This window comes from Akebia trifoliata, chromosome 3 (genome assembly GCF_017979445.1).
Source record: "Akebia trifoliata isolate Shusen 1 chromosome 3, ASM1797944v1, whole genome shotgun sequence".
NCBI classification, from domain to species: Eukaryota; Viridiplantae; Streptophyta; class Magnoliopsida; order Ranunculales; family Lardizabalaceae; genus Akebia; species Akebia trifoliata.
In genome coordinates, this window is record NC_141377.1 from 36,427,378 (window position 1) to 36,440,112 (window position 12,735).

At 36.1% G+C, this 12,735-nt stretch overlaps 1 protein-coding gene across 1 annotated transcript; it reads left to right on the plus strand.

The window, feature by feature from the left end:
• Positions 1-5,178: 5,178 nt before the first annotated feature.
• On the plus strand, positions 5,179-12,034 carry LOC147406669 (BTB/POZ domain-containing protein). The gene is made up of 2 exons (XM_086434811.1): positions 5,179-5,598; positions 11,428-12,034. The coding sequence occupies exons 1-2, from the start codon at positions 5,257-5,259 to the stop codon at positions 11,878-11,880; spliced, it is 795 nt and encodes a 264-aa protein (XP_086290937.1). The 5' UTR covers positions 5,179-5,256; the 3' UTR covers positions 11,881-12,034.
• Positions 12,035-12,735: the final 701 nt, after the last annotated feature.

Below are 12,735 nucleotides of genomic sequence, written 5' to 3' on the forward strand. Positions count from 1 at the left end.
TTTATTACTAAAATACTATCAAATGCTTATTCCCAAGCACACATTAACAAATCTCATAGAAGGATTGTATTATAAAGAGTTCACAATGCATCAAACTATACGACTAAGCTCTACTTAACACTCGGACATGACCCAGTATTAACTCGACATTTGGGGTCACATGAAATAAAAATGGAATTGTCTGAATCAAACCGGATGATCCGATCTCAAAATCCAAAACCCAATCCTTCAAACCATGCCCATACCCAGACAAATGGATTGGAGGACCCAAAAACTAACTTTGATAAGTACTGGTTTAGAACTAGGCCAAAAATTAGTTGGACTCATTCCCAACCATGCCCATACCCAGACAAATGGATTGGACCCAAAACTTGACTTTGTTAAGTACGGGTTTAAAACTAGGTCCAAAAATAGTTGGACTCATTCCTAACTAATCAAGGGGTCAGGGTTATTATATAGAGTAGTGTTGGAGTGACATTGAAATTGACATCATTTCACACATTGGTATGCACAAAATCATAAATGCTTCTCACTTGTATCTCAATGAAAATCATCTATGGTGTTATACACAGATCCATGTCAGCAATGTTTGAAACGATGTCAATTTCAATGTCACTTTGGCATTTTCCTATTATATATATATACATCGATAAGTCCAAGTCATATTTTATGGCTTTGATAAGAATGCCCCGATGACATTCTCCCCAATGTGGCATGTGCTACAACCATAGATTTTCATTAGGATACACAATTACATATCCTCAAAATTATGTGTAGTTGTGTATCTCGAGGAAACTATGGCTCTAGCACATGCCACATTAAGAGAGTATGGAGAAGTATGTTGGGAAGGAGTCAGAAAATCACTATTTTTAGGGTTATTGATTTGACTCACTATTCTATACTCTCCTTTCACATAATTGTAGATCCGTTGCTTTGGGATACACAAGGATGAATGTTTATGATTTTGTATAGTGATGTGAAGAGAGAGCACATAGAAAGTTAGTTGGATTATCATGACTCTTCTTCATAATATTTATAATTGACTTTGATTTATACTTTGGAATTGTGCCCAAAAATAATTGTACTCATTTCATCATTAAGGTTAGGATTTGTTGAAGTATGGCTCAAAATTCAATTAGGTCCGGTCCAAGTGTGTGTATTGTTGAGTTAATCCAATAATTTGGGTTGGACTTGTAATTTATGTAAGTGGGGCACTTACGTGGTGTTTCTTAAAAAAAAAGGATTTTGTTCTTTTGTTGTAAGAAGTCTAACTTTAAATTTAAGTCTTCTCTAGAGAAGAGAGTAGAGAAAGAAAGAAACACAAGAGAGGATAAGTTGAGAGGTTTTGGAAGTTCGAGATCTAGAAGAAAATTAATCTAAGTGATAAAGAGAGTCATTGTATTGATTTGCCCTATTTTCTTCATAATGAAATCGAACTCCAACACTCATACTTCCGTGGACGTAGTCTTTTGGTGAATCACCTAAAATCTCGTATTGTAGGTATTGTGCTCTTATTATTTTTTTTTTTATGTGATTGTTTATCTTCTTTACATTACTACTATTAGTTGGATTACCTTTCATTGTCATTATCAAATAAGATCTTGAAAGATGTAGCGTATAAGATATTTGGTTAAGTATCCAATAAATGTTTGATCAAATTATTAAGTGAGCTTCACAAAAGTATTCACATACACAACAAGGTTATTAGTTATTTACAATTTGATTTCAATTGGGGTTTCTTGACCTCCATAAGCGCTTTAGGATATGAAATTATCGGTTTGTGGTAGCTCGACTTTTCACTCCCACATAAGTCAAAAGTTGGAAGTGTAACACAATTAACCCATTTTCGTACTATTGGATCAGGTGAGCATTTTCATGATATTTGTTAAAGTATTTAATAAATTTAATATGTATTTGACGCTTTCACGTTGACTCATGAGTCATTGAACATTTGAATGTAGTCCCAATTTGCATGTTCTAAAACAGTCTTCTTAGTCAAATTAAACATATTTAGAAGCAAATGAATTTTATTATTGTCATGGTGGCGGCAAGATCTAGTCCTCATTGAGATTGAATTATTATAAAATTAAACAAATTATCAAGAAATAAGACCATGAAAAGAGAAAGGGAGAATGTAGCTTTCACCATGGACTACATATAAATAATAGTCATAGTCTTAGAGTCGGTCTATTTGCACACATAGAAATGACTAATTGCACCCACTCTAATGATTTTTGTTTAAAAAATAAAAAGTAAATTACTATTTTACCCTTTTATTTTTGGCTTATTACACACACAACCACCTATTGAACAAAAAAAAACTCAAAACCCACTTTTTCTCCTTCATATCACCTCCTTCTAAGTTGTGAGAGATTGAATCAATGGAGATTAGGTTCTACTCTTTTAGATTTGGGTCAGGATCCCTTGACTCCAAAGAATGACTCATAAAAAAAAAAAAATAGGATCCCAATCATTTAAATGCAAAATCCAATGGTTGAGATTTATCCTCGGGATAAGTATCTTTGAGATTTGTATTATCAAGATACGTATAAATATCAATATCAATCTTTGGATTTATTATTTAGAGGGTTGGGATCATGTGTTTTTTTTCATAAGTCATTCTTAAGAGTTAATGGATCTCAATCCTTTAGATTTTATATATCAAACAAAATAAAATATCCTACTAAATCTTAAATTCTAACAACTATTGACAGATAAAATTAATAAATCTACAAATTCATTTGGGAATGTTAGCTCCCCAGGTCGTCACTTTGAATCTCTATAGACCCTTCACCAAAAAAGTAGCTACTTAATGGTTTCGCGTGACAGGGTAGGATGGTGCATGCGGTCTTGGGATTAGTCCTGTGGATAAGATTGGTCTTTGGGTCCCAATGGGCCTATTGTTGGCCCGCTACGACAGAGATCATCTCTTTACAAAAAATAAAAAATAAAAAATAAAAAAAATTGTTGGAAAAAAACTAAGTGATTCAACAGTTTTTATCTCTCTCTCTCTCTATCTATATATATATATGGGAAATGTTCAGCACCCTAAGTTTTACCACACACTTTAACAAACGTTTTTGTCCTACATGGGTTAGAAATTTTGGAATGGGCTGATTTTTGGTGAGGATGATCTCTATAATTAGAAGATCATCCTCCCCAAAAATCAGCCCATTCCGAAATGTTTAACCCCATGTTTACAAGTTGAAAAATCGTGGACCGTCCATTTTTTGTAAATCATTTTTGATGGGGTTAGAAGTTTTGGAATGAGCTGGTTTTTTGTGAGGATGATCTCCTCACCATAGAGATCATCCTCACAAAAAATCAGCCCATTCTGAAACTTCTAACCCATGTAGGACAAAACGCGTTTGTTAAAGTGTGTGGTAAAACTTAGGGTGCCGAACGGGACCCTATATATATATAAGGGAAGGTTGAATATTAAAAAAAGATTTGGAGAAAAAGTTGGGTGTTATTCATTGTTTATATAATTAATAGAAATCGATCCGACTAGCCCTGGTCCAACCAATTGAACCAAATTTCGATTTGGTTTTTAGAACATTGATTCTTTGTACATGCTATAAAGACTTCAACACAACATGAACACGATATGACCCGACCCATTGCCAGCCCCAGTGGTTTGTTATCAATGGACGATAATGTATGGACCTCCGATGTTAGAAAGTAAAGTCAACGATGGTCAAATAGTTAAATTTGTGGGATCTACTTTGATTCATACTTAAAAGATTATCAAACATCAACACCATATCCTTGTCTCGCACTGAATCCAAATTCTCTACAGAATCTTCCTAACATTCTAGAATCTTTGATTGCTACCTAGAGATATAGTCACCAAAGTCTTCAACTTATTGAAAAAGTAATGATTAAAACGTGAATTTTTTCTTCTTCATTGATTTAATCACTACTTTTTTAATAATATAGGACTTAAATGAACTTCGTGATTAAATCACAAACTTCACAAGACACTACAAATCATTTACATTTGCAAATGATTTACATTACAAATGTTTTGCAATGCGAATGGCTTGCACTGAATGATTTACTATTGCTTGGTAATCATTGACAAATCTCTTGCGAATCGTTTTTTGTGATTGGTTAGCCATTGCAATCAAAATTTCATTATGATTGTGCAAATGATTTGCGGTACTTTTTGTGCTGCAAATCATTTGTTGCAATTTCTTAAGAATTTAGGTGATCAATGCAAATCATTTGCATTGTGTAACCAAGCACCAATAAAATTGATTTCAGAAAAATTATTTGCACTATACCAAACATAGCCTAAATCACAAATAATTTGATGTATACAATGATTTGATGTATTAATAATCAAAAATTATTTGCACTATACAATGATTTGATGTATTAATGAAGGGAAATAGGGAAATGTTTAGCAACAAACATTTTTCAAAACATGGGTTAGAGGTTTTGGAATGTGCTGATTTTTGGTGAGGATGATCTCTACCGTGAGGAGATCATCATCACCAAAAATCAGTCCATTCCAAAACTTCTAACCCCATCAAAAATGATTTACAAAAAATGGACGGTCCACGATTTTTCAACTTATAAACTGGGGCTAGAAGTTTTGGAATGGGATGATTTTTGGTGAGGATGATCTCCTCACCGTAGAGATCATCCTCCCCAAAAATCAGCCCATTCCAAAACCTCTAACCCATGTTTTGAAAAATGTTTTGCCAAAATGTTTGTTGCTGAACGGGACCCGTTAATGAATCCTAATTTGGCCTCATGATTGTGGTCTTTTAAACATTTTGAATACTATAAACCTTTAATATGTTGTCAATTTGTGATTATTTATTGTGGACGAATGCATAAACAATATCAACATGAGAATTCTTGATTTATCATTCTCGTTTAATACGAAACTTGATGATTTAATACGAAAACACCCTATTAGTAGGAACAATTATATAGCCCTAACCTAGTTTGATTTTTTTTTTTACTTTCTTCTAATATGTTTCGATTTTACCAAAATTTTCCCTAACCCCGACTTGGTTACTATGCCTACAAATAACAAAGGCGGCAGTCCTTCAATAAATTATTAAGGATTTTAAAGTGCATTAAATACACCTCGCGATCTGATTTTTTTAATATCCAAATTGTCCTCAAAATTTTTGTTTTTATAAAAAAAAAATAAAAAAATACCCCCAATTGCTTCTTCCCAAGGTGTATTTAATGCATTTTAACGAGTGCCCTAACGGCACATGTTGACAGGAACCGATTATGAATTTACGATCGTCGCGGTCATCGTTGTCGCAGTCATTCGCACCATCAACCAATATCGTAACCGAAACTAGGAAGATGCAGTGCTTATCGTGTCGGGATGAGTACGGGGTATGCGATGCCGGTACGTGTAAGGAGTGTTACGAAGAGGCGAGCGAGACGGAGGAGGAGCTGAAGCGAGAGATTGAAGATTTGAAAACCAAGGTTGCTTTTCTTAGGTGTTGGTCTCCTGTTGATCACCACCGTTCATCTTCATCTTGTTTCACCGATGTTGTACTCGTTGCATCAGACGAAGACTGTGGCAACGGACCCCCTTCCATACCGGCACACAAGGCCGTTTTGGTGAGTTCTTGGGATACCCATTTCGGTAATTTTGTAGATTGTATAACTCCTTTTGTTTATGTGGCGTTACGTTCTTTGTGGTTTAACTTGATCGGACTGTGTTTGATCTTTGTTCCAAGTGAGTCAACGATTTGGTAACCCTAACACCCCCGGGGTTCTCTGTGCCAATTTTACTAATATCTTTGGTTGTAGAAGAACTCCTGGTCATGGTTTTAAAACTCGGTGTCGGGTATTGTCTCGTCCATGCCAAATATTGAGTCGTCTTGGACGAGTTTTCTGAAACGTTTGAGACATCTCATTCAAAAATTTGAAAAATGAACGGTGGGGTTTTAAATCTTGTCTGAAAATTTGACTTGTCCATCTGTCTCGTCCATGCCTGATACCGAGACAACTCGGGTGATATATCTCGGTCTTGGACGAATTTTGAAATCATGCTCGTGATGTAGGACAACTCAAAATAACCCAAAGACAACTCAAAACTAAAAAAGAAAAACAATCCCAAACAATACAAAATAAGTTTAGACCCTAATAAGTGAAAGCCTAAATAATTACAAAATTTCCGTTGGAACCCGTCACGGTTGGCTTGATTTACCTCCCCCCACCCCGGCCCACCCACACACATCTTCCAATGGTTTGGGTTCTTTATGTAAACCATTAAATGCAATATTCTCTCATTGACTTATGGGATGTATTTGATACCTTTTGAAACAAGTCTTTGTCTCAATTGTATTTGGAGCCTGCAATATCCACCAGATATCTGAAATGTCCATGCTATATGAGATGTTTGGATTATCCAAGCCAACTTCCCGTGTATGACTTCATTTATACCTAACATTGTGTGTGTGTGTGTGAGCCCGTGCACGCGTGCACATATATGTCAAGGTGGCACATGGCAATTCCAAATCAAATGCAAATCTTTGTAAGTTATTTCCTACTCAGCTTGACTTCCCCACATTTTCATTCCCAGCCTCAACCGTCTAGGAGGCAAATGTCCCGTCGAAAGTCTTTTGGTTAGCATCTTCTGACGGAATTCTTACAATTGATAACCTAATTAGTAGAGGATTTATTATGCCCAATTTCTGTTTTTTGAGCAAGGCCAATGGTGAGTTGGTCAAACACATTTTATTACATTGTCCTTTTGCTACAAGATTATGATTGCAGTTTTTGGTTCTTTTTGAAATTGGGTCATTCCAAATCTGTTTTGTCTTCCAGCGTCAGAATTAGAATAGATTCATGGATAGAATGATAATTGTTTGGGCTCTTCTACATTTAGACATTTTTCGGGGTATATGGCAGGAGTGAAATTGGAGAATATTCAAAAGGGTGAAGGTTTCTTTGCATGAGTTGATTGTACACATTTTAGGTTTTCTGTTTTATTAGTGTAAACTCTTCTCTGAATTTAAATGTGTATTTTTGAAGAGTTTGTAATTAGATGGGAGTCCTAGTGCTCATGGTAGGCTGCCCCTTGTAATCAATTGTACTTAGGCTGGTAATTTCGATCGCCTTTTGATCTTAATGTATAATTTTTCTTATAAAAAAAAGTGCAAATCTTTGTAGCCACAATAGTCCCCCTTTTAAATGTGGAGCGCAATGTTTCCATGGCTCACCTCTGAGAAGATCAATCCTCCCAAATTGGTTGTATATTATAGTACAAACATCTATTGCTTATTCGGAAGAATATCTCCAGAAGTCTCTCAATATGGAGATATTGCTCTTATTGGGCTATCCTGCCAAGAAGTGAAATTTATATTATGTACAATGTGTATTTCCTGCCTTCCTGACTGTTTATTTTTATCCTCCTATAAAAAAATACTTTCTTCCTATGACTCCCTTGAAGTGTATATTTGATGCCATAACCCATCGCGTTGGAATTCCACTCAAGTTGAGGCTTAGGATTGCACCTAACATGGTTCCTTGAGTTCTAAATAATTAGTAGTGATATATTCTCTGAACTATTTGTATGTTGATGGTTCTACCATCCTTGTTATATTGGCTTCCATGCAATCATCAAGTTCTACTCAATCAGTAATTTACTCAGCTAAGATGAAATTTGTCATCTCAATAGAGTTTCATTCATTACATTATGATGGATTCCACTATCAATTGTTAGATTCCACCTTATCATTTAAATTCCACTTAGTTTTTGGAAAAGGAATTCCATCACCAAGGGTTCTATTCCCGAACTTATATCTTCAAAAGTTTCTTATATAAATTGACACAAGTCCCACTTCCTTTAGAAGTTGTGTTCTCCTTGGGAATTTCTAATTTCTAAAGGATACAAATCCCCTAAAAGTGTAGAGTCCCACCCATTTTAAAGGTTGGGCTATTTCTAACTCGGATTATTGGAATCTTAGTCTATTATAGTTTTACTTGACTAAGATAACATGAGATTCTATTAACAACGGAGTTCCATCTGGCCACTAGAATAGGACACCCCTCTAATGGTGGGACTCTACTCGATTAGTATAACATGAGACTCTATTCTTGGAGCAATTTCAATCTACTAGTGAAATATGAGACTCCATTCATGGTGGATTCCAGAAGACTAGTAAATTTTGAGTTTTTTTTACTCATTGTGGGGCTTCACTTGACATGTAGAGCTGCACTCATGGTAGGGTTTCATCCGGTGAGTAAAACATTAGATTTCACTCACAACGGGTTCCACTAGACTAGTAGAATGTGATTATCTAACTCATAATAGAGTTTTACCATACTTATAGAACATGACATCCAATTTATACACTCCACTGGTAGGGTATTAGATTCTATTCATAGTGGGGTTCCACTCGACTAATAGAATATTAGATTCTACTTTTGGCGAGGTCCACTAGACCTATAGAACATGAGATACATTTTATATAGGTATTTTTACCCAACTTGTAGAATGTGGGACCCTTCTCATGGTAGGTTTCTACCTGTCTTAGAGGATTCACATGATCTCAACCCATGCTCTATTCTATTTTGGCAAGCTATTGCATGCACTAATGATAGCCCCCCAACCTAATCCCGAGTCCCCTAGGCGCTTAACTGAGAAATGATCTATATAAGAAAAATAAATTTTAACATCTTCATTGATGATAAGGAGTTCCCTTACTTGTGCCAAGCTTTTTGACGGCATTTCCTTGTTAATTATGGCGACATGAACTTATTTGAACATATATGAGTAGAGAGGCTCCCATGGTTAGACTTCGGCCAGTTTAGAAACGTTATTGATTATAGAAGTGGACAAAATTCCCTCAATTGATCTAGCTTTTTTACCTTTTGCATTTCTAGAGATCTGATGGTCCTTTCTCACAAATAGCACAAATTGTTGATAATTTGTTATTGCATTGAGATATGAAGTTCAATCATTGAAGGTGCTAGCTTGCTAAGTTGGTTAAACTATTTTAATGTTGATACCATGATCTGGGTTCAAAACTTGCCTTCACTTACTAAATGTTATGCCAGATGCAGTCTCGTGCTGAGTGTTGTATTATCCGCCCCCGCTCCCTGGTGTCATGTGCTCACTATCGTGCCCCAATTCCGTGACCTTTTTATATTCATAGTTGCACCTTTCCCCATCAGATCAGTTTTTTTTGGGGTAAATGGTTGTCAACATGGTAGCATAGTGCTTGGTTCATATAGGTCACGGGTTCGAGTCTCCTTGAGGGAATTTTCCACCCTTATGGGTGAGTGGGAATGTTGAGTGTTGTGTTATACACCTCTGCTCCCGTGTGTCACGTGCTCACATATTGTGCCCCAGTTTGACCTGTGACCCTCTTATATTCATAGTTGCGCCTTTCCCCTCAGATCGGTCTTTTCGGGTAATAGGTGGTCAACATGATATCAAAGCGCTGGGTTCGTATAGGTCACGGGTTTGAGTCTCCTTGAAGGAATTTTCCACCCTTATGGGTGAGGGGGAGTGTTGAGTGTTGTGTTATCTGCCTCCGCTCCTGGGTGTCATATGCTCACGTATCGTGCCCCAGTTCGACCTGTCCCTCTTATATTCATAGTTGCGCCTTCCCTATCAGATTGGTCTTTTGGGGTAAATGGTTTGTCAACATCTCGTACTCCCTAGTGTCTGATTCTCCCACCCTAAAAACCTCACTCTTACATTGTTCAGTGTGGAGACAAACTTTCTTTGAAGTAAAGAACAGTATTTTATTGCAGACGTTAGAAAAGGGAGCTTTATCAGACAATTCTATCATTAGTCATTCTGTTTTTAGATCACTGTTTCAATTTTGGTCTAACATGTCATGTCCTTTCTATGTCTAATTCAAATGGCATTATGTTTGGATTGCTAACCAATTTCATTCCTGACCTTTGAACCTTATGTTTCAAGAATGCATATATTGATTGATCATTCTAGCTTGTAGAAGTGGTTCATACATGACTAATTCAAAACATATTTAAGATAGCTTAGAAAAAAATCATTCTTGTACCCACACACCCTCTTTCTAGGGGTGCCAAGGTTAACACCCTTACTTTTACCTGCTTAAGAGAATCTTTTACACCAATATAGTTTGATAGGTGGGTAAAACATATTGGTGTTACATACTCTCCTAAAGCAGGAGCGACGTGTTTCTCAACATTAAACCAGTCTCAATCTTGTCTCTTGCTCTCATGGCATTGTAGAAATTTTGTTTCTTTGCCTCTAACATGTTGATTTGGAGCTTCTCAGCGCATGGTATTTTGTTATTTTGTAGTCTTTGGCATATGATGAGCTCCTTGAACTTGTGAACTGTGGTTGGTTTTTTGCTCTAAATGGTTCAATTCTAGTTTTCATGGTCCCAATAGACGGTATTAGTTTTTGTAAATTACCAATTGCCATCTGGAAAGATGAAGCATTGTACAAAATGAGATCCTCCTTAGTATTAGAAATTTTCATTCTACTTTAGATGTAGAAGAATCAATGTCAATAATACAACATCAGTACATCTCTTTCGAGTAACAACTAACAAGAAATTATTTCGAACTGTTTTCCTTTAAAGACCTACTAGTTGCAGATCACTTGTACCAATAGTACCACATCCTTGAGAAATTCCTCTTGCACTTCATTGGTATGATTCCAATCCCAAAAAAGTTGCCCACCTTCCTATTTGAAAGCTCAAATCAGTCTAATATTAATCTATCTTCTTTGAAAGTTGCACTCTTTTGGAAGCTCAGATCTTCTTCATTCCTTGAGATTGGTACAACACACACACATACACACAAGTGCAAATGGTAGGAATTTTGGGGAAAAAATTGTATTTTTTAAACTTGTGATCCGCAACTAGTCGCTCCTTTTTTTTTTTTCTTTCTTTTATTGCTTCTTAGACCAATCTCATTTTTCTACTTTGGTCCTTTCAAAATAAAGTATTTTGTGAAAACTACAGATACTCATAGCTGATGGCATACCCCACTAAATTTCTTCTTCCTCAAGGGACTAACAGAAAAAAAGACCGCAATGTCCATTCTGTTGTAAAAAACCCTTGATTTTCCCCAGAAATCCATCATCTTCAACCTTTTAAAATTCTTATCCTTGTCTTCAACCTCCAAATTTCAAGAACAGCATAGGGGTTTTGGTGAAACATTTTACCCTAGAAGCTGAAGAGGTTGAAGACAATGGGATTTATTTATTTATTTTTAATTTCTATTCAGTCATGGAAGACCCGAAGTTAAGGAGGTATGCCATCAGTGTGAAAACCTCGGGACATGGTACCTCTAATTTTCACCGAAACTCAGAAGGATACCTTAGAATTACCCAAAAACTTATTCAGTTTGTCTGAATCGTATAACCTGAATGGGATCGTCATGCCTCACATCACATATGCTGCTTAATAATTTTCTTATTTTGTACTCTATAATCAGGCAAGCAGATCTCCAGTGTTCAAAGCTATGCTAGAAAATGAGATGGAGGAGAGCAGAAGTGGCACAATTAAGATCAGCGACGTGTCCTATGAAGTCCTCCGCTCCTTTGTTCATTACTTGTACACTGCAGACGCATGCCTTGACGAGCATATGGCCTGTGACCTGTTAGTGTTGGCAGAGAAGTACAATGTGAAGCACCTTAAGTCATACTGCGAGAAGTTCATGATGACAAAGGTGAGCGCAGACAATGCACTCATGAGCTTTTCTTTTGCCAGCCAACATAACGCCAAACACCTTCTTGACGCGTCTCTATTGTTGATAACGGACAACATGGACAAACTAACAAAGCAAGATGACTATAAGGAACTCGTAGACAAAGATCCTCGCCTCATTGTCGGTATCTATGAAGCGTATCTCGCCAAGCAGGTCAACACTGCTGCCTCCAATGATTAAACTGTGCAGTTGTAAGCTAGTGTAGAAAGTCGGGTATGTCGGATTGAATTACTGCTTCTGTTGACGTTATCTTTTGAGTGCAGTATCTTATGGTACTATTACTTGTTTTGATCAAATCAGTGTTTATAAGTTACATAGCTCTACTTTGTTTAAATTAATATTTTATGCTGATTTTGTATATGAAATCAGCATGTTTAGGATGAAATTCTTTGTGGGACATTCTACATCGTAATCATCAAAGCCTTATCTCAAGGATTTGGGGTTTTAAATGAATCATGTTCCTACAATGCACTATCTCTAGAGCCACGTCTTTTCGTTAATGAAAGTGTGTTTGTATCCATTTTCACTATCTCAATTCATGTTCTTTGGGATCTTCGTAACATTTGTTTAGAACTTCAACTTGAATATTTCTTTTTAGTTAGAATTATAATCGTCCTTCGTTGAATATGCCTAAACCATCTCAGTCGACTTTCTCTTAATTTATCACCTAATAGGGCTACTCCTATTTATTCTTTTATCGAATGAGTTTCTAAATGTCCCTAGCCATTTAAAATTCGAGACAATAATTATCTCATATCATTTTCAATGCATATTGGAATGCAATTCTTGAATACGAAATCAAACTCCTTCCGCATTTTACACTTCAGAGTTCTTATCTATACGTAACAGATTTTTACGGGATCTTCATCTTCAAATAAATGCTTCTCGCATCTTGGTCGAACAAAACATCTTCTTTAATCTCTTATAGTGTGTACCCTTTTGATTTTGAAAGGCTTGTTATTGTTAGAGAGAAGTAGAGGGTTTTAATTCGACCGGTTTCTCCTAAATGTATTAAATGATCTATTCTTTCTTATA